The 24,000-nt window shown below is 35.6% G+C and overlaps 1 protein-coding gene across 1 annotated transcript in view; it reads left to right on the top strand.

The window, feature by feature from the left end:
- The window catches only part of LOC125274475 (heterogeneous nuclear ribonucleoprotein L-like), a 29,641-nt gene that overhangs the window by 5,158 nt on the left and 483 nt on the right, over positions 1-24,000 (top strand). Inside the window, exons 3-5 of the mRNA XM_048200908.1 lie at positions 16,270-16,388; positions 21,406-21,643; positions 21,722-21,807. Coding sequence (XP_048056865.1) covers positions 16,270-16,388; positions 21,406-21,643; positions 21,722-21,807 — 443 coding nt within the window. The remainder of the gene's footprint in view (positions 1-16,269; positions 16,389-21,405; positions 21,644-21,721; positions 21,808-24,000) is intronic.

Genomic DNA, 24,000 nt, shown 5'->3' with positions numbered 1-24,000 from the left:
TGTTTTTTAAATGTTGCTTGTTTCAGAACGTTCAGAGAACATTCAAAAGTAACATTCCAATAATGTTTGAAGAATGATAAAATGGAATGTTCACTGAACATTGACATATTTTGAAATTGTTTTAAAAAAAAACAGGACTTTTTGAACGTTTGGAGAACATCCAGAAATGACATTCAACTCACAACTAATGGGAATGTTAGTAAAACGTTCTTAGAACTTATTTTTGTTAGCTCGGTCTACATTTTAATTTTATTAAAAAAAAATACCTCATCTGTGAACAATAACACGGTCACATTGTTGAATCAGAGATTCGTCAGAACTTTAATGAGTCATTTTCAAGTCTCAATTTATTTATAAAGCACAATTAAAAACAACTACAGTTGACCAATGTGCTGTACAATGATGTAAAAGACTTATAAAAACATGTATACAAACCAAGCAAACATCAGACAACAAACAGCATCACAAGTCATAGGCCTTAGTGAAAAAATATGTTTTTATATTATACATAAAATATAACAGTGTTTGTTCCACATCTAATCTATAATCAACTCCTTTTACCTTATTATTGGTGCAAGCTTCTGATTTAACTGTGTATGTGAAAATCATAGTAGTAAAAATAATCAAAAGCATGTTTTTCCTCAAAGTTATGAACAAACATTCTTACAGTAACATTAATAGAACATTATTTAATAATGTTCTCAAAATGTGAACACAAATGGATGTTCATCTAATGATTTTTAAATGTTGCTCGTTTTAGAACGTTCAGAGAACATTCAAAAGTAACATTCCAATAATGTTTGAAGAATGATAAAATGGAATGTTCACTTAACGTTTATATAACAAAAAAAAATATTTAAAAAACAGGACCTTCAGAGAACATTCAGATTTTTTTACTTCTGTGAACAACAAAACGATCTAATCTGAGATGCATTATTATTATTATTAATGCATTATTTCAGATATGTTGTGAAGCTTGATCTTCAGCAACAGTATCCGTTCGTGTGCAGTTATTATTCACATAGCAGCTCTATCAGCGGTATTATTGTGATCACACATGTGTGTGTGTGTGTGTGTTTTCACAGTCCAGACGCTCACAGAAAGAGAAGACAGACAGATATAATGGCTTCAGTATTTTGCCCAGAGCGAATGGCTCGGCTGCGAAGGAAACGTTCCTATGATGATTTGAATACTAAGTGGCTTTTATTGGCCGCTTTAAATGTCACTCATCACTGTCTTATCTGAGCGATAATTGTACATGTACTTTCAGCAGACCTGAGCTGAACCTCACACGCTGTCCTGATAACACCCGTGTGTGCGTTCTGGAGCAGATATTGTTTCCCGTGGGGTTTATTGATCGATTGATTGACTGATTGATTATCTCTAAACTCTCTGGGAATTTCTGGCCCGACTGTGCCGACGGCGCCGCCACCTTTTACTGCCAGAGATACGCGGACGTGACAATGAAATCAAACGCTCTCGGGTGGGCGGCAGCAGTGTTATCAGCGTGAACTTGTGGGAGAGAACGACACAGGAGATCGTTCTGGAATCAGTTCACATCCATTATCTGCCCTTTTTAATGTGTATGCAAACTGTCGGCGTGTCTTTGTGTCTCGGGTGGGCGGCAGCGTCTCTGGAGTCTGTACAAGCCGTCTGGGATCTCAGCGGGGTTGATGGGAGATGAAGGACGTCTGTAGGGCTAAATGGGGTCACCTGACCTGCCCAACTGGCAAATGAGCCATTGATTTGAATATGTGTCATGTTGATATGAGACAGATCTGTTCTGGATTGTTTTGTCCTGCTGATGGATTCTGGGTCTGGGTTTTGATGTATGATAGACTTTGCTGTAACATTGAGTTTAATGCAAAACACTACAAGCTAAATCATTGTTTTTTTTTCATGCACTGGTCAGTTTTGGTTACTGGAAACAAGACTGGTGTTTGTTTTATTGCACTTGATCTCTTTGTGTCTGTACATCTTTAAATGAGGCGAGTTTGAGACAGAAATCTCCACTTCAGCAGCGTTACACACACCAAACTTTCCAGTTTTATTTATATCTATATTCTGAAGGTTTGATCATATATCATTCGCCTTATTTATACATTTTAATCCTCAAATTTTTTTTTTTTTGTATGTTTGTTGACAGCATTTTCTGTGGAGGCTTGTTTCCGCCACTAAATTAAAAAAAATTAAAAAGGTAACTGTGACTCTTTATCTCACAATTCTGACTTTTTTTCTCAGATTTGCAAGATTTAAACTCACAATTGTGTTATAAAGTCAGAATTGTGTGATATAAAGTCAGAATTGTGAGATATAAAGTCAGAATTCTGAGATATAAAGTCAGAATTGTGTGATATAATGTCAAAATTGTGAGATATGAAGTCAGAATTGTTAGATATAAAGTCAGAATTGCGAGTTAAAAAGTCAGAATTGTGAGATATAAAGTCAGAATTGTGAGATATAAAGTCAGAATTGTGAGATATAAAGTCAGAATTGTGAGATATAAAGTCAGAATTGTGTTATAAAGTCAGAATTGTTAGATATAAAGTCAGAATTGTGAGATATAAAGTCAGAATTGTGTGATATAAAGTCAGAATTGCGAGTTAAAAAGTCAGAATTGCGAGATATAAAGTCAGAATTGCGAGTTAAAAAGTCAGAATTGTGAGATATAAAGTCAAAATTGTGAGATATAAAGTCAAAATTGTGAGATATAAAGTCAGAATTGTGTGATATAAAGTCAGAATTGTTAGATATAAAGTCAGAATTGCAAGATATAAAGTCAGAATTGCGAGTTAAAAAGTCAGAATTGCGAGTTAAAAAGTCAGAATTGTGAGATATAAAGTCAAAATTGTGAGATATAAAGTCAAAATTGTGAGATATAAAGTCAGAATTGCGAGTTAAAAAGTCAGAATTGTGAGATATAAAGTCAAAATTGTGAGATATAAAGTCAGAATTGTGTTATAAAGTCAGAATTGTGAGATATAAAGTCAGAATCGTGAGTTATAAAGTTAGAATTGCGAGATAGAATTGCAATTGAAATGTTTCCGGCATGAAATAAAAATAAAAAGGTAATTCTGACTTTATATCTCACAATGACTTTTTTCTTGCAATTCTGACTTTATAACTCGCAATTGTGAGTTCATATCTTGCAATTCTGAGGAAAACAAAGTCAGAATTGCGAGATTTAAAGTCGCAATTACCTTTTTTATTTTTATTTCATGGCAGAAACAAGCTTCTATAATTTTGTGATTTATGAAGTGATAAAAAAGCAATTGTCTTAATGTATTGTGATTAATGTATGACGAGATCTATTCGTTCACCTTTAGTGACTGGCCTTAAAAGGTTAGTTCACTGAAAATAAAAGCAGAATCTTTACTTCTGCACTTTTGTTTCTTCTGAGGAATCACAGTTTCCTCAGAGATCAACGTCTCCTTTTGTGCCTCACAGAATAAAGGAAGTCATACAGGTTTGGATTGAGTAAATAAAGGAATTTGTGCTGAAACACTTCTGAAGGCATTGAACATTTACATTCTTCTTGATGTTTTTCGTTCAGTGGATCTGTTGATTCAGATGTAAGTTAGTAAGAATGACGGCAGCCGTAAACGAAACAAGCGTGCCGAGCTGAAAGCGGGTCAGTTCAATGGATTGTGTTATGCTAACAATCTTGCCTCAATGATTTTCAACTTCTGCTGCTGCGTCTCAGAATAGTGTCTTACACAATCGTGTGTGGTGTGTAGTTCTCTTTGGATGACATTGCATGTCATTTCCTGTTAATGCTGCAGCAGTAGTTGTTTCTGTCATTGGTTTGCAGAGGAAACATGATGCTATCAGTGTGCTGCAGCCACATGGGTGTTTTTAGGGCGTGAGCGTTTCCTAAGTTACATTTATATATATGATATATTAATATATAATATATGATTTTTGACTAATCGGACATTTCATTCTGTGTTGGCGCTGCCACTAACCCTAAGAGAGCAGTTGTCATGTTTAGGTATGAACCTGATTCACAAACGGTCTTTTCAACCACACAGTATCATTATTTCTGTCTTATAATAATTAAAATGATCACAGAAGTACTGGATAAACGTTTATAGTTCAGATATAAACACTGATGTCTACAGTAGCGATCAAAATAGAGTAAATCATTTTTAAAATGACATTGATGCTTCAAATAAAGGTTGTATCATTACATTGTTACACCAGTAGGTGGCGACAAGTGACTGTTAAACAAATGTATTTGTCATTGAATCATTCATTCAAAAGCTTTGTTCAAAAATAGTGATTCATCCAGTAATGAAACAAGTGAAGTCTTTACCGCTGCGTCTTATTTCGGAGGTCGCATTTGAAGGCTGCATACGTCATCAAGGATGTCTTATTTAAGAAAATGAACTGTAATAAAATTGACTGTTATTCCTTGTGAGGTGTAAAATACTGCCATTTCTTTCTTATTTTGCAATCTTGCAGTTACTTTTCTTAAATAAGGTGACCTTGTTGATGTATGCAGCCTTCAAATGCGACCTCTAGAGAACACAGCCTTTGAAATGAGACGCAGATTTCGAGTGAGTCATTGAATCATTCATTCAAGAGATTCGTTCAAAACCACAAATGAAACAAGTGAAGTCTTTATGAGTGAGTCATTGAATCATTCGTTCAAGAGATTCATTCAAAAATGCTGATTCATCTAGTAATGAAACAAGTGAGGGATTTATAAGTGAGTCATTGAATCATTCATTCAAGAGATTCATTTGAAAACACAAGTGAAACAAGTGAAGTTTTTGTGAGTGAGTCATTGAATCATTCATTCAAGAGATTTGTTCAAAAACACAAATGAAACAAGTGAAGTCTTTATGAGTGAGTCATTAAATCATTCATTCATGAGATTTGTTCAAAAACACAAATGAAACAAGTGAAGTTTTTGTGAGTGAGTCATTGAATCATTCATTCAAGAAATTTGTTCAAAAATGCTGATTCATCCAGTAATGAAACAAGTGAGGTCTTTAAAAGTGAGTCATTGAGTCATTCATTCAAGAGATTCGTTCAAAAACACAAATGAAACAAGTGAAGTCTTTATGAGTGAGTCATTGAATCATTCATTCAAGAGATTTGTTCAAAAACACAAATGAAACAAGTGAAGTCTTTATGAGTGAGTCATTGAATCATTCATTCAAAAGATTTGTTCAAAAACACAAGTGAAGTCTTTATGATTGAGTCATTGAATCATTCATTCAAGAGATTTGTTCAAAAATGCTGATTCATCCAGTAATGAAACAAGTGAAGTCTTTATAAGTGAGTCATTGAATCATTCATTCAAAAGATTCATTCAAAAACACAAATAAAACAAGTGAAGTCTTTATAAGTGAGTCATTGAATCATTCATTCAAAAGATTCATTCAAAAACACAAATAAAACAAGTGAAGTCTTTATGAGTGAGTCATTGAATCATTCATTCAAACCAATTTTTTAAAATTCTTTCAAATTAATTAAATTAAATAGACTGCAGCAATTAATATTTTGTCTGAAACTGTAGTAAATTAAATGTCTGTTCAGAATCATGAGACAATCGTGATCTCTATTTGAAACAATAAGTTTGTGATATATATGTATATATATATATACATATAAAATAATTATATAAATAAATAATACAATTAATAAATATAAAAACTATATATATAAAAATAAATCAATAAAATAATGCTTATTATTATTTACTTCAGCATCTCAGTTAATTTAATGAAATCATATCATCCTCTATCACACATATATTGACCTTTGACCTCTCTGCTCTCTGCTCTATCATATCACTCATGGAAAATCCTCATCAATTGAGCATTCTGTGTTAATGTAGATATGCGTGTCATATCATAGGCCGTGAAGCTGAAGAGCGATCTGACGTGACAAACGCTGCTGTGAAGCTCAGATGTGTGTAAATCAGTGAATGTGTCAGTGGACGTGTCACTGCAGTCATGAAGCCATTCTCAGCGGCTGCAGATCTCTGGTGCGATTCATCTGGACTGTTTCCATGTTCACTGGTGTTCTCAGACGAGCCGTCCTGCTCTGTGGGCGGAGCTTCAGTGGTGGTGTGGGCGGGGCTTCAGTGATGGTGTGTTGAGATGTTTGTGACAGCAGCGTCAGACTCAGTCTGAATCAGCAGAAGAACAGCAGTCTGTAGAGAAGGAAGTGATGCAGGAAGTGTTTTAGTATTAATCACCTTTATACAGGATGTTAAACTGTCATTGGCTGAATAAAAAGAACAAACTAGGCTTGAATTTAAAATATAAAAAAGTCTAAAAAATCTTTCTTTTCTTTCCTTCCTTCATTTGTCCTTTCTTTCTTTCATTTGTTCGTTTGTTCTTTTGTTCATTCTTTTGTTCTTTCCTTCCTTCATTTGTTCTTTCTTTCTTTCTGTTTTTCTGTACTTCTTTTGTTTGTTCGTTTGTGTTCTTTCTTTCCTTCCTTCCTTCCTTCCTTCATTTGTTTTCTTTCTTTCTTTCCATACTTTTGTTAGTTTGTTCGTTTCTTTTTCTTTCTTTCTTTCTTTCTTTCTTTCTTTCTTTCTTTCTTTCTTTCTTTCTTTCTTTCTTTCTTTCTTTCTTTTCTTCATTTGTTAGTTCTTTCTTTCTTTCTTTCTTTCTTTTCTTCATTTGTTAGTTCTTTCTTTCTTTTTCTTACTTTCTATACTTCGTTTGTTTGTTTCTTCCTTCCTACATTTTTCTTTCTTTCTTTTCTTCTTTTGTTTATTTGTTTTCTTTCTTTCCTTCCTTCACTTGTTCTTTCTTTCTTTCTTTCTTTCTTTCTTTCTTTCTTTCTTTCTTTCTTTCTTTTCTTCATTTGTTAGTTCTTTCTTTCTTTCTTTCTTTCTTTCTTTTCTTCATTTGTTAGTTCTTTCTTTTTCTTACTTTCTGTACTTCGTTTGTTTGTTTGTTTCTTCCTTCCTTCCTTCACTTGTTCTTTCTTTCTTTCTTTCTGTTTTTCTGTACTTCTTTTGTTTGTTCGTTTGTGTTCTTTCTTTCCTTCCTTCCTTCCTTCCTTCCTTCCTTCCTTCCTTCCTTCCTTCATTTGTTTTCTTTCTTTCTTTCTTTCTTTCTGTACTTTTGTTAGTTTGTTCCTTTCTTTCTTTCTTTCTTTCTTTCTTTCTTTCTTTCTTTTCGTCATTTGTTAGTTCTTTCTTTCTTTTTCTTACTTTCTGTACTTCGTTTGTTTGTTTCTTCCTTCCTACATTTTTCTTTCTTTTCTTCTTTTGTTTGTTTGTTTTCTTTCTTTCCTTCCTTTTTTCCCTTCCTTCCTTCCTTCACTTGTTCTTTCTTTCTTTCTTTCTTTCTTTCTTTTCGTCATTTGTTAGTTCTTTCTTTTTCTTACTTTCTGTACTTCGTTTGTTTGTTTCTTCCTTCCTACATTTTTCTTTCTTTTCTTCTTTTGTTTGTTTGTTTTCTTTCTTTCCTTCCTTTTTTCCCTTCCTTCCTTCCTTCACTTGTTCTTTCTTTCTTTCTTTCTTTTCGTCATTTGTTAGTTCTTTCTTTTTCTTACTTTCTGTACTTCGTTTGTTTGTTTCTTCCTTCCTACATTTTTCTTTCTTTCTTTTCTTCTTTTGTTTATTTGTTTTCTTTCTTTCCTTCCTTTTTTCTCTTAATTCCTTCCTTCACTTGTTCTTTCTTTCTTTCTTTCTTTCTTTCTTTCTTTCTTTCTTTCTTTTCTTCATTTGTTAGTTCTTTCTTTCTTTTTCTTACTTTCTGTACTTTGTTTGTTTGTTTGTTTCTTCCTTCCTTCCTTCCTTCACTTGTTCTTTCTTTCTTTCTTTCTTTCTTTTTTTCTTTCTTTCTTTCTTTCTTTCTTTCTTTCTTTCTTTCTTTCTTTCTTCAGTAAACGTATAGTTGTCCTTGTGTTCTTCCGGTCAGGAGAACACTCTATTTGTGTCCCTGTGTTTCAGCGCTGCGTTTGAAATGTCACCCGAAACGATTCATTTGACCAATTTGTGTAATCCAATCATAGTATGATGACATTCACATGCAGCTGCAGCAATAACCCGGCCGCTGCTCATTTCCCGTAGATTCAGAGCTATTTTTAAAGCGGCGTCTGATGACGAGGCGCTTGTTTGTCTGCCTGATTAACCTGTTTATGTATTTGTTTAATTAAAGTCAGATGACTTATATACAATCTCTTAAACATGAATAATAAAACATCTGACCATCTGTTGCCGAGATTGGACACTTTTTCTCCTTATTATTATGAATTTGCAGAACAAACAAACAGCCTGCTAGAAAATCTTTTGTTATTTGTTATCTTTATGAATAAATACATAAACATCAGATAATGTTTTTTTTCAGTAGTGTGTGTGGTTATTTTAGTTGTTGTGGCTCATATTTGCACGGGCTGCAGAAGAGATGTTTGGTGTTTCCTTATCTCTCATTCACAGGCAGATTTCCCCCTTCATCTCTGTATTATTCAGAGAAATGGAGAACTGAACGTCTGTGAGAGATTCCAGGCAGAACGTCAGAGTAAAGCAGGATTTAACCGCACTCTGTGTCTGTATGCAAATGAAGACTGTAATTATTCAGTATTTATGAATCCTGTCCATCACTCCTGTGAGTTGAGATGGTGGGTGGAGTTATATGGTGTAGTGGGTGTGGCTGTGCTGCTGATGTGGGTGTGGTTATGTGATGAGGTCATGTAGGTAAGAAGGTTTTTACTTATTAATACAATAACAGAGAATCACAGCTAAAGGCTCTTAAACCCAATCTGCTTTATTATTGTGGTTGAATATGTGCATCTTCACAAATAAAAATGGATTAGATCCTAAATTCCATGGATATTATCCTGTCAAATCCACGCATGGGAAAATGAACACACACATATACACACACACACACACACACATACGCCTGTCAGTGCCTGTCAAACACAGTAAAGCGTCACTTACAGCTGAGAAATACATAAATAAATAATGTAAGAGGCCGTTACCATAGTGACAGCAGAGACTTAAAAGGTCTTGGAGGAATTAACAGGTGTTTGTGTCACACGAATGTGAAGCTGCTGATACCGACCCTCTGATACCACAGTTATTATAGTCAAACTAAAGCAATAAACATTTTTGTTGTTTTAAATAAATAATAATAATAATATTGCAACATTTCTCATTTTCATTTATTTTAACTTCATGTACTAAAATAACTAAAACAATATATACATATGAAGGGTTTGGTTCCAAAATGCGATAAACGGCATTTTCAAAAAATTGAGTTTCCGCCAAAATCAGTATTGTATCTGGTCGGTATTGAAAAGTCATTTATTAATTTTGCGCAAAATGCGATATCCGTCGTGTTATTCTGTCATGTTTTTTCCCTTTCTTTCCAAAACGCGACAAACGCCAGTCTCCCTTCTCTGCAGAACACGATATATCCGCTCAACCAATCACAGTGCACCATTCCACTCACTGTAAACAGTGAAGGCTTTTTTAAAAGCCGTTTTTAATACCAATGTACTCAGCAAATGTGTTTATTTAACCGTGCAGTGGCACCAGATACTCTTTAATCGGTAATGACAAATAATTTATAACATTAACAAGATGACCATTTTGGGAGTGACGGCTGAATGTATTTTTAGTAAAATGCCTGTATATAAGATAAATATTGGCAAAGTTTAGACTATGTCATATATGTGAATCAACTTACTTTGTTGTGTATTTTCAATTTGAAAAATAACTTTTATATTGATGGATTAATTTTGAAAATTTTGAAAAAAAATAGTGTCATGGATTTATTGCATTTTGGGAAATAAATAATACGTTTTTATAATAAACTTTTTAAAATCAAAATGTAGATTAGAATTTTTAATGTTTTTATATCCAAAAGATGCTATGTGAAAGTTTGAAACAGAAAATAGTGGTTTTCATCTTGCCATTTTCTTGTTAAAGAAAACACATTTTTACTCAAAAAAATCAAAATGGAGTTATTGCGTTTTGGAACCAAACTCTTCATATTTAAAAAAAAAAAACCTCATATAAATGACAAAAACACAACAAAATTACTAAAATGTTAACTAAATATAAAACGAAAGTGTAATAAAATTAAAAATTAATTGAAAATGTTCATAAAAACTATAATACTGACTTAATTATACTAAAATAACACTGTCTGATACAGAAACGACTAAACGTTTGAGTGGCGTTTAAATACTTTTACTTGATTCCTGTATTTAAAGGTCTCGATATACTTCCAGCGAAATCAAAGAACAAACAAGTATGACATCAAATCAAACAAAATCAGGCCAAAACGAAGTTTGTTTGGTGTTTCGGGAGATTTAAACAGTTTGCTATATGCTGGTAAACACCTTCGAACTACCATTGCTCCGTGGCGATGATGTAACAAGTGGGTGTGGCTCTGAGGCTCCGCCTTCTCTAACGTGGAAATCTCTGTTTCATTTCTTCTGTGCTCGTATTTTTGCAGCAGTTTTTGAGGTTTGATGTTCTTGTTTTCGATACAATTCAAACAGTTTTTGGCTTCTGCGTCATTCACTAGAGTGCTGTGCTGTTTTTTAACTGTTCTTTTATGTGAACAAGCACTATAGAGGGATGTTTTTTGTTTCATTTTGTGTCTGGCTGATAAAAGACATTTTACACAATTCTTTCAGTTTCTATTGAGAAAATGCCAGCCCTCAAAGAATCTTTCCTCTTGTGTTTTTATTTTTAATTTTCTGTCCTTTTACAAAGTCTTGATTTAATTTTTTCGCTCTACTACATTTTCATGATTTTCTGGGCTCAAAACACCTTATTTTTGTCATTTTTGCAGCCCCTCTTTTCCCAGTCTGTCAGTAACGCTCTGTTTAGTTCCTGTCTCTATGAAGCCCCTCCTTCTGAAAAGCACAATGTGCTCTGATTGGTCGGCTGGAGCAGTGTTGTGATTAGTGTTTGGGAAATGTCCCGCCTCTTACCATAACCGACAAACTAACTAACTCAACCAGGCCCCGCCCCTTTATTCTGCATATGAATTATTTAAATGAGGAATATTGTGACATAACCGTTCCCGGAATAAAACTACAATGGAGGCGTTTCAGGGAGTTCAGAAACAGTGACACTGATATAGAGAATAACTCCTGCTGGAGGGACTTTTTCATGCTCAAACGGCAACAGTAACGAAAGCTGAACTTTGAAAAAAGCAGAATAGGTCCTCTTTAAATAGTTTTTACTTTCACTCAAGTAGAGGTGAATTCAGGTTGAGTTGGACACTTTTCCCCAGTGATCTCAATGGCAAAAGGTGACCCAATCAACTTGAATTCACGCTATGTTTTTGATTACATACTCTGAGTAAAATTTTCACTCAGTATTGATACACGTTCACATAGCATAAAGCACAGCGCCAGCAACGCTGAGTTCGTGGGTTCGATTCCCAGGGAATGCAGCGTAAGTCTGTTTGTGTCTGGTTTGTGAGCTCGTCTTCCATCTGTCTGCCGTGGAAGTGGTTTGATGTTTGTGTGACTATTTTGAGTGCTCGGGGTCTGAATGATGTGAATCTTCGGAGGAACAGGGTCATGGGCATCGCGTTTTCGCAGGTCGTTTTCCAACCGCAGATGCTGCTTTGGCACTGATGGGTTTAAGAAAGTAGTTCACCTCAAACCTCGTTATTTACTCGCTCACATTTGGGTGAATTATTGAGTTAAGCAGCAGATGTAGGGAATATGATGCAGCGCACTTAATCTGGTCGTGCAGCATATCACTGTTACTGATCTCTTAAATGACACCTTTTCTCTGTTCTCACATCGAGGGTGAGACAGGTGTTAAACTAGTGTTGAGAGAAAGACAGCAGTTTTCTCACAGAGACACAGGAAGAAATACTTCAGATAAACTGTAAGGTGTCTCCATGCTTTTATTAGATACAGTGTTATTTTAGGGTGCGTTCGGTTCTCTTTGTTTTTTTGGTCTGGACCAAAAAAGAAAATGATCGATTTAGTCCTGGTTCACTTAGCAACCTAATGTAACAAAACAAAAATATAGCTGCGCGCAGCAATTCAAGCGCTTTAAGTTCTTTAAGCACATGCGTAAAAGGTAATACGTTTTAATTAGCAAGCCTGTAACCATCTCGATCATAGGTTGGAAAGACCATTTACAGCAAATACGGGCAATTTATCAAAGGAAATAAATGGTTTATAAAGCGTTTTAACACTTATCGAGGTTGAGCCAAAAAACTAGGACTAGGATAATCTCCAATATTTAAAGGTGCCCAAGAATAATTTTTCACAAGATGTAATATAAGTCTAAGGTGTCCCCTGAATGTGTCTGTGAAGTTTCAGCTCAAAATACCCCATAGATTTTTTTAAATTAATTTTTTTAACTGCCTATTTTGGGGCATCATTAACTATGCACTGATTTTTTCAGCGCGCCGCCCCTTTAATTCGCATGCTCCCTGCCACATGAGCTCTCGATTATATTACAGCACATTTACAAAGTTCACACAGCTAATATAACCCTCAAATGGATCTTTACAAGATGTTCGTCATGCATGCTGTATGCATGCTTCGAATTATGTGAGTAAAGTATTTATTTTGATGTTTATATTTGATTCTGAATGAATTTGAGGCTGTCCTCCGTGGCTAATGGCTAATGCTACACTGTTGGAGAGATTTATAAAGAATGAAGTTGTGTTTATGAATTATACAGACTGCAAGTGTTTAAAAATGAAAATAGTGACGGCTCTTGTCTCCGTGAATACAGTAAGAAACGATGGTAACTTTAACCACATTTAACAGTACATTAGCAACATGCTAACGAAACATTTAGAAAGACAATTTACAAATATCACTAAAAATATCATGCTATCATGGATCATGTCAGTTATTATTGCTCCATCTGCCATTTTTCGCTGTTGTTCTTGCTTGCTTACCTAGTCTGTTGATTCACCTGTGCAGATCCAGACATTATTGGCTGCCCTTGTCTAATGCCTTTCATAATGTTGGGAACATGGGCTGGTATATGCAAATATTGGGGCGTACACCCCGACTGTTAAGTAAAGTTAAGTCGGTGTTATGTTGAGATCCGCGTGTTTTCCGGAAGTCTTTTAAACAAATGAGATTTACATAAGAAAGAGAAAGCAATGGAGTTTGAAACTCAATGTATGTCATTTCCATGTACTGAACTCTTGTTATTCAACTATGCCAAGGTAAATTCAAATTTTGAATCTAGAGCACCTTTAACAAACCATTCGATGGACAGTGGCGGTCATAGAGGCAAAGTTGCTCAGAATTTCAATTGGTATCAATGTTGTGGGTGTGTGCGAAAAATCGCACATGAAAAACACGAAAGCGCCCCCCGGTGGCCGATTTCTTTCGAATTTCTCACATTTCATTGGCCAACACCGGCCACATTTTTCGAGATATGTGAATGTCCTCAAAGGAAGTCTTGGCGCCTTGGACAAAGACACTGCATGCCAATTTTCAAGTCAATCGGACTAATGGTGAAGTAGTTATGGCCATTTTATTTTTCCTGTTATAGCGCCACCAAGTGGCCAATCACTGTGATTTTTTTCACATGACCACAGATTGAGCCCATACACCCGTGTTCCAAGTTTGGTGAAAATATCTCATTTCGTTCACGAGTTATAGCCATTTTAGTTAAAGTGGCTCCGCCCACTTCGAACGTTTTGGCGGCCCTTAGAGACCGTGAATTGTAATTTTAACTTTTTTTTATCATTTTGATAGACTCCAGAAAATCTTACTGCACTGGTTTGGTTCCAATCGGGTGAAAAACCTAGGACTAGTTCGCAAAAATCCAAAATACCCAAAAATTAAAAGTGAATGATTTCATGCATTTTGTCCATCTTGTCTGTCCTAATGGTTCAGGAGTTATGAGTCTTCTTTTACCTTCTCTTACTTTTCACCACTGTAGCGCCCCCGTCAGGCCAATCGGGGTGAGCCTTGGTGACGTTGTAGATGGTGTGAGTATTGCCAGCCCTCAAAGTTTCAAGACTCTATGACTTACGGTTTGGTCTGCCTGATCACTTTTAGGAGAGAATGTTGATTCTTGGAAATTGTAATAATTACAATAGAGTTTCAGCGCTATACGCTTGAACCCCTTAAAACGTATGCGTGAAATTTTTGGGTGTTTTGGATTTTTTGAAAAACAAACTTTTGCGAACTAGTTCTAGATTTTTGGCCCAATCGGAACCAAACCAGTGCAGAAAAATTCTCTGGCATCTGATTGTCAACGGTTATAAATTTAAAAAGTTTAAAATTCGATTCTCGGTCTCTAAGGGCCGCCAAAACGTTCAAAGTGGGCGGAGCCACTTTTACTAAAATAGCTATAACTCGTAAACGGAATAAGATAATTTCACCAAACTTGGCACAAATATGCAATAGCTCATTCTGTAGTTGCGTGAAAAATTAAATGGCGACTGGCCACTTGGTGGCGCTATAAGAGGAAAATAACTTAAAAATGACTATAACTACACAACTCAAAGTCTGATTGACTTGAAAAATGGCATGCGGTGTCTTTGTCCAAGGTGCCAAGACTGCTTTTGAGGACATACACGTATCTCAAAAAACGCGGCCAGCAGTGGCCAATGAACGTGTGATGTATATCACACGAATTTTCGCACATGCCCACAACATTGATACCAGATGATAGATCTCCTCATTCTGAGCAACTTTGCCTCTAGGACCGCCGCTGTCCATCGAAACATTCGTTAAATATTAGAGATTATTCCAAAAACCTACTTTGGCGAACTAGTCCTAGTTTTTTGGCTCAACCTCGATAACTGTTAAAACGCTTTATAAACCATATATTTCCTATGATAAATTGACTGTATTTGATGTAAAAGGTCTTTTCCATCTATGATTGAGATGGTTACAGGCTTGCTAATTAAAACATAATACATTTTTACGCATGTGCATAAAAGCCTTAAAACACTTGAACCCCGATAATATTTTTTTTTAATGCAATTTCCCAAAATGCTGTGGGTGGAGACATATCTATTGAGATAATATATATTTTTTTAATAATATTTATATTTATTTTTATATTTTCTGTTTTCATTTTAATTTTAGTTATAGTTTTAGTAATTTTGTTATGTTTTTTGTCATTTTATAATGATTTTTTTGTATAGTTTTGATTCATTTTTAATTATTTTAAGATTCATTCTTAATGGAAATGACAAATGAAATCAAATAACTTTTTTAATATATTTTAATTTATTTCAGTTTATGTCAAGCAACAAAAATGTTTTTATTGTTTCAGTTGACTATAATAACCCTGATTCGATGATGACTCTGATGACGTTCGTGTTCTTGCTGTTGCGGTGTACGTGAGACTGAATGACAGTTCAAGCTGTTCGTCTGTTGATCTCTGTGGTCGGCAAACATTCAGGAAATTCAGAAAATGGAAAGAGAGTTTGATGCCTGCAAAAATTTAGATGCACATGCAGATGCATGTGTGGTTTCAGTGTCACATGCTTCTGTTTATATGCACTCATGTTTTTCATCTAAAAAGTTAAATCACATAATCTACGTGAAAAATTGTTCATTAATATGACTGACTTTTGGCCGAGTATAATCACTGACACAGTGCGATGTGATTGACTGACACATCCGCAGATGATCAGAGGAGTCTGACGAACTGAAATGAGCGAACGTCTTTACTGATGGCGCTTTTAAGGTGTTCTGGGTGGTTGCACTCTTCCTGTCACATGTGAAATGATGTTGTTTACGTGTTTGTGAGCGTAAAAGCAGAGTAGCTGTCACATGATTCCACAGCTGAACATCTGGAGACACAGACGCTTTCATTCACTTCAGAACATCAAAGTTCATTCACAGGGAAAATCATCTGAATTATTCTCTCATTATCTGAGATCACTGAGCTTTTGATCATTTTAGAGTTTTCAAATTTGATTTAAGAGAATTCATCTTTTATGTACAATAGTGTACAAAGGTTTGAGTTCGGCAAGTCTCTTCTGCTCACCAAGGCTGCGTTTATTTGATGAAAAATACAGTAAAAAATGTGAAATATTATTACAATTTAAAATAGCTGTTTTCTATGTGAATATATAGTAAAGTGTAATTTATTCCTGTGATCAAAGCTGAATTTTCAGCATCATTACTCCAGTCTTCAGTGTCACATGATCCTTCAGAAATCATTCTGATATGATGATTTGCTGCTCAAGAAAACATGTTGAAAACAAAATGTTGAAAACAGTTTAATATTTTTGTGGTTTAGTCAGTTTAAGATTTTATTTTAAAGTGTGCTAATAATGTTCCCCCAGACTCATCCTGTGTTTCTCTCTCCTGCAGGATAACGGCTCCGAGACTCACCGCATCGCTCCGTCTCCCGTCGTTCATGTCCGAGGATTGTGTGAATCTGTGGTGGAGGCTGATCTGGTCGAGGCCTTGGAGAAATTTGGAAACATCTGGTAAAATGATGGTTTAATTTTCATATTTCACAGATTCATGTTCAGATTCATTACACCGACGACTCACAGCGTTTAAGCCAATTCCATTAATGATCTTCCCTCAAAGCGACGGATCAGATAACCACGTTAACCAACCAGCCTCTCGTGAGGATGTTCAGCTGGTTAACATTCATTCATTCTGAGGGACTGTTTCCTCTCGATGTTCACCACAATCATCTTTTCATCACATGAACGTCTCTGTAGATTCAGCTGTGCTTCAGATGACTGAATTATGATTCTATAAATGAAGTTGACAGTCGTAGTCATTTATGGTAGCAACAGTTCCTGTATTTGAGGCTTTTTCTCGTTTCTCTCTGGATTCACAATGAGCCTCTTTTCTAAAGTGACATTTACACCCACAGTAGCTCACAGAGGATCATGGGAACATCAGATTCTGAATCCAAAGCTTGATACATGTGTTTGAGCTCAACTAAATTACACTCTAAAAAATGCTGGGTTAAAAATAACCCAAGTTGGGTTGAAAATGAACAAACCCAGCGACTGGGATGTTTTAAATGTTTGACCATCCTGCTGGCCAGTTTTATTTAACTCAACTATTGTTTAAAAATGACTTTATGACTGGATTAAAATGAACCAAAAATATGTTTGAAATTAAACATCAGACACATAATAGAGGCAACAATAATAATCAAAAGGTGAACATTTATTAATAATTAATTTAATCAGTGTTTATTGTTTAATTATAATTCATTAAACTTATTAATAAGTTTCATTTCAAGCAAGAAATACAGTCATTTTTAAATAATAGTTGACTTAAATAAAAACTACCCAGCATTTAACCCAATCGCTGGGTTAAAACAACCCAATCACTGGGTTAAAACAACCCAATCACTGGGTTAAAACAACACAATCGCTGGGTTAAAATAACACAACCTCTGTGTTAAAACAACCCAATCGCTGGGTTAAAACAACCCAACCTCTGGGTTAAAACAACCCAATCGCTGGGTTAAAACAACCCAATCGCTGGGTTAAAATAACACAGCCTCTGGGTTAAAACAACCCAATCGTTAGGTTAAAATAACCCAACCTCTGTATTAAAACAACCCAACTTCTGGGTTAAAACAACCCAACCGCTGGGTTAAAATAACACAGCCTCTGTGTTAAAACAACCCAATCGCTGGGTTAAAACAACCCAACCTCTGGGTTAAAACAACCCAATCGCTGGGTTAAAACAACCCAATCGCTGGGTTAAAATAACACAGCCTCTGGGTTAAAACAACCCAATCGTTAGGTTAAAATAACCCAACCTCTGTATTAAAACAACCCAACCTCTGGGTTAAAACAACCCAATCGCTGGGTTAAAACAACCCAATCGCTGGGTTAAAATAACACAGCCTCTGGGTTAAAACAACCCAATCGTTAGGTTAAAATAACCCAACCTCTGTATTAAAACAACCCAACCTCTGGGTTAAAACAACCCAATCGCTGGGTTAAAATAACACAACCTCTGTGTTAAAACAACCCAACCTCTGGGTTAAAACAACCCAATCGCTGGGTTAAAACAACACAATCGCTGGGTTAAAACAAACCAATCGCTGGGTTAAAACAACCCAATCGCTGGGTTAAAACAACACAATCACTGGGTTAAAACAAACCAATCGCTGGGTTAAAACAAACCAATCGCTGGGTTAAAACAATCCAATCGCTGGGTTAAAACAACACAACCTCTGTGTTAAAACAACACAACCTCTGGGTTAAAACAAACCAATCGCTGGGTTAAAACAATCCAATCGCTGGGTTAAAACAACCCAACCTCTGGGTTAAAACAACCCAATCGCTGGGTTAAAATAACACAGCCTCTGGGTTAAAACAACCCAATCGTTAGGTTAAAAATAACCCAACCTCTGTATTAAAACAACCCAACCTCTGGGTTAAAACAACCCAACCGCTGGGTTAAAATAACACAGCCTCTGTGTTAAAACAACCCAATCGCTGAGTTAAAACAACCCAACCTCTGGGTTAAAACAACCCAGTCGCTGGGTTAAAACAACCCAATCGCTGGGTTAAAATAACACAGCCTCTGGGTTAAAACAACCCAATCGTTAGGTTAAAATAACACAGCCTCTGGGTTAAAACAACCCAATCGTTAGGTTAAAATAACCCAACCTCTGTATTAAAACAACCCAACCTCTGGGTTAAAACAACCCAATCGCTGGGTTAAAATAACACAACCTCTGTGTTAAAACAACCCAACCTCTGGGTTAAAACAACCCAATCGCTGGGTTAAAACAACACAATCGCTGGGTTAAAACAAACCAATCGCTGGGTTAAAACAACCCAATCGCTGGGTTAAAACAACACAATCGCTGGGTTAAAACAAACCAATCGCTGGGTTAAAACAAACCAATCGCTGGGTTAAAACAACCCAATCGCTGGGTTAAAACAACACAACCTCTGTGTTAAAACAACACAACCTCTGGGTTAAAACAAACCAATCGCTGGGTTAAAACAATCCAATCGCTGGGTTAAAACATCCCAATCGCTGGGTTAAAATAACCCAACCTCTGTATTAAAACAACCCAACCTCTGGGTTAAAACAACCCAATCGCTGGGTTAAAATAACACAGCCTCTGGGTTAAAACAACCCAATCGTTAGGTTAAAATAACCCAACCTCTGTATTAAAACAACCCAACCTCTGGGTTAAAACAACCCAATCGCTGGGTTAAAATAACACAACCTCTGTGTTAAAACAACCCAACCTCTGGGTTAAAACAACCCAATCGCTGGGTTAAAACAACACAATCGCTGGGTTAAAACAAACCAATCACTGGGTTAAAACAACCCAATCGCTGGGTTAAAACAAACCAATCGCTGGGTTAAAACAACCCAATCGCTGGGTTAAAACAACACAATCGCTGGGTTAAAACAACCCAATCGCTGGGTTAAAACAACACAACCTCTGTGTTAAAACAACACAACCTCTGGGTTAAAACAAACCAATCGCTGGGTTAAAACAATCCAATCGCTGGGTTAAAACATCCCAATCGCTGGGTTAAAACAACACAATCGCTGGGTTAAAACAACACAATCGCTGGGTTAAAACAACCCAATCGCTGGGTTAAAACAACCCAATCGCTGGGTTAAAACAACACAACCTCTGTGTTAAAACAACACAACCTCTGGGTTAAAACAAACCAATCGCTGGGTTAAAACAATCCAATCGCTGGGTTAAAACATCCCAATCGCTGGGTTAAAATAACACAACCTCTGTGTTAAAACAACACAACCTCTGGGTTAAAACAAACCAATCGCTGGGTTAAAACACCCAATCGCTGGGTTAAAACAACACAACCTCTGGGTTAAAACAACCCAATCGCTGGGTTAAAACAACCCAGCCTCTGGGTTAAAACAACCCAATCGCTGGGTTAAAACAACCCAATCACTGGGTTAAAACAACCCAATCGCTGGGTTAAAATAACACAACCTCTGTGTTAAAACAACCCAGCCTCTGGGTTAAAACAACCCAATCGTTGGGTTAAAATAACCCAACCTCTGTGTTAAAACAACCCAACCTCTGGGTTAAAACAACCCAATCGCTGGGTTAAAACAACCCAATCGCTGGGTTAAAACAACACAATCGCTGGGTTAAAACAAACCAATCGCTGGGTTAAAACAACACAATCGCTGGGTTAAAACAACACAATCGCTGGGTTAAAACAACCCAATCGCTGGGTTAAAACAACCCAATCGCTGGGTTAAAATAACACAACCTCTGTGTTAAAACAACACAACCTCTGGGTTAAAACAAACCAATCGCTGGGTTAAAACAACCCAATCGCTGGGTTAAAACAACACAACCTCTGGGTTAAAACAACCCAATCGCTGGGTTAAAACAACCCAATCGCTGGGTTAAAACAACCCAATCGCTGGGTTAAAACAATCCAATCGCTGGGTTAAAACAACCCAGTCGCTGGGTTAAAACAACCCAATCGCTGGATTAAAACAACCCAATCGCTGGGTTAAAAGAACACAACCTCTGTGTTAAAACAACCCAGCCTCTGGGTTAAAACAACCCAATCGTTGGGTTAAAATAACCCAACCTCTGTGTTAAAACAACCCAACCTCTGTGTTAAAACAACCCAATCGCTGGGTTAAAACAATCCAACCTCTGGGTTAAAACAACCCAATCGCTGGGTTAAAACAACCCAATCGCTGGGTTAAAACAAACCAATCGCTGGTTTAAAACAACCCAATCGCTGGGTTAAAACAACCCAACCTCTGGGTTAAAACAACCCAATCGCTGGGTTAAAATAACACAGCCTCTGGGTTAAAACAACCCAATCGTTGGGTTAAAAATAACCCAACCTCTGTATTAAAACAACCCAACCTCTGTATTAAAACAACCCAATCGCTGGGTTAAAACAACCCAACCGCTGGGTTAAAACAACTCAATCGCTGGGTTAAAACAACCCAACCACTGGGTTTGTCCATTTTCAACCCAACCTGGGTTATTTTTAACCCAGTGTTTTTTAGATTGTAGGAAAGACACGGATCAAATGTGGAAGAACAGGAAGATAGGAAGTCTCTCTCTGTCTGTCTCTTTCCCGGACACAAAACAAGGTCATATGAGTTTATTTATAGTCACTATGAGCATCTCATGACCACAGAATGCGCTGTGACATCTGCGATTGTTTTAAACATCTCAACATCACAAACGGCACATTTGATTCGTTCGGTTCATTTCAGTCCTTCAGTATTCCTTTTGTAGACTTCTTGTTAGTTGTGTTAATATTTGATGCTGTTTTTGTGCAGATAAACTGCTGTATATTTTTCAAATGTACTGATCATTAGTGATGCAGTGAAGGATTTTTTACCGGAAGACCAAAATATAACTGTCTTTACTCCAGTTCATTGTTGAAATATAAACATTTGAGCTGTAATAAAAAATTTAAAAAGCACATAATGAAATAAAAGCTGTAATATCACTGTCCTGACGGTCGTCTTCCTCTCCTGCAGTTACGTGATGATGATGCCATTCAAGCGTCAGGCTCTGGTGGAGTTCGAGGAGGTTCAGAGCGCCGACCGCTGCGTGGCGTGCGGCTCCCAGGAGCCCGTCTACATCGCCGGTCAGCAGGCTTACTTCAACTACTCCACCAGCAAACGCATCACGCGGCCCACCAACGCCGACGACCCCAACAGCGGGAACAAAGTGCTGCTGCTGTCCATCCAGAACCCGCTCTACCCCATCACCACGGTAAACTGGATCCTGTTACACGTCACATGAGCCTCTCTGAAGGTTTCTTCTGAACCTCTTCTCATCTTCATCTTCTAGGATGTTTTGTACACAGTCTGTAATCCGATCGGAAATGTGCTGCGGATCGTGATCTTCAAGAGGAACGGAATCCAAGCCATGGTGGAATATCCTTCAGTGTGTGTGTGTGTGTGTGTGTGTGTGTGTGTGTGTGTGTGTGATTATGGATTTTGTGCTGTTGTTGCATTCGCTCACATACACTAATATAACTGCTCTAAAATAGAGCACAACAGTCGGGATATGGGAGTAAAAATTCCATTCATTTTCTCCATACAGGAACTGATTTTTCATGATAAAGAGCTACGAGGCTGTTAATCGATGGAATAATTATTAACCTGTAATTATTTTTGGTATGTTTTAAAATAATTGTTCAATGGTGTAATTCTTAGTGGAACGCTACATTACCCATGATTCTGCAGAGAAATCTCTACCGATCAGAGAACCGAAATAAACAACTCATTACAAAAAAACTATTTAGCTCCGCCCACTCCCATGAAGCACTGCCAATGACGTAATCTAGTCTCCATTCGATCTCAAACTGCTTAAATATTTGCATGCATAATTTGCATATTTTGCAATAATTATTAATTGTTAATTAAATATTATAATTATTAATTATTATTATTGTGTGTGTGTGTGTGTGTGTGTATATATATATATATATAAACAATTTTAAATTAAATAATTTTTAAATTAAAAGAATTAATTAGTAATTATTTTTGTAAATTCAGGAGATCCTAGAACTGAACGTGAAAGAACAAATTTAAATTACTTCTCTATAATATATATATTAAATATTAAATATATATATTAAATATTTACATGCATAATTTGCATATTTTGCAATAATTATATATGTATATATATATATTTAAATATTTAAATTTAAATAATTAGTAATTATTTTTGTAAATTCAGGAGATCCAAGAACTGAATGTGAAAGAACAAATTTAAATTGCTTCTCTACTGTTTTTAGTTTATTAGATGAACTTTTAAAATGATTTTTTAACTCCAAAATGGCAGTTTCTACTCAAAAAAATATTGACAGATAGATACATTTAGATACATTTGCATTTTTATGCATGCATTTTTAAGATTTTATTAATTTACACGACTAGATAATAAATATTTATCTAGTTTTTAATATATATATAATATATATATATATTAAATATTTACATGCATAATTTGCATATTTTGCAATAATTATATATATGTAATAAATATGCAAATTTATATATATATATATATATATATAATTAATTAGTAATTATTTTTGTAAATTCAGGTGATCCAAGAACTGAATGATCTTCAGGGTTCACTATTTTTTGATTATTAGGTTTTAAAAAGCATTTTTAACTCCCAAATGGAAGTTTCTACTCAATAAAATATTGATGTAACTAGATAAATTTGCATTTCTATTATTTTTATAATATTTACTATATTATATTTTAAGACTTTATTAATTTACATGACTTTTTAAAATATGTATGTAGTTTTAAATATATATTATATTGAAATATATTAATCGCTGTCATTTAATTACATGATGTGCAGATCTAATTAATCGCACATTAAATTTGCCTGAGAAGTGACCCTGAAAAGATAAGTCATTATTAATCATAAAGTCATTATTGTGTTAAATGAGAAAAGCATCAAATAGACGTTACAAAAAGTAGCTTTAGAAAGAAAAATATTTTATTTGATTCAACATAGAATTTTTAACGCAAAATTTTAGGCTTCAACGGCCATTTTCAGAAGCTGCATCTGAATTGGTATTTTGATATATTTACAGATCAAAGCAGCAACATTTTCACAATATCTTTTATGTTCCGCAAAAGAAAGAAAGTCTTACAGGTTTGAAACAACATGAGAATTAGTAAATTTAAATAAACAGAATTTTCATTTTTGATTAAATAAATATCCCCAAAATATGAAAATATTTTTAAATGAAATAATACTCTAAATAAGAACATAAACCTGCCAGTAGGTGGTGGTAAATGTCTAAAAGAGTCATTGAGTCGTTCATTCATTCGATTCATTCGGCTGATTCATGGATTCTAACTGCGTCCTATAGGCTTCATCACACAGTGAGTTGTTTCCCTGCTTCATATTCGTCACCAATCAACTGTTTGAAATGTAAGATGAACTACGTAGGTCTGGGGTGGGTGTGTTAAATCCGTCAAATTATTTTACCACGTTATTGTTCCATAACTAGTTAAATTAACACGTTAAATCGACAGCTTTAATATGTGTATGTCCGTACAGAACTGAACTCCCATCAGCCTCCAGCCATCTCA

The sequence above is a fragment of the Megalobrama amblycephala genome, linkage group LG8 (assembly GCF_018812025.1).
Source record: "Megalobrama amblycephala isolate DHTTF-2021 linkage group LG8, ASM1881202v1, whole genome shotgun sequence".
Taxonomy (NCBI): Eukaryota; Metazoa; Chordata; class Actinopteri; order Cypriniformes; family Xenocyprididae; genus Megalobrama; species Megalobrama amblycephala.
Note: the sequence above shows the minus strand (reverse complement) of the source record. Positions and strands in the feature narration are given on the sequence as shown.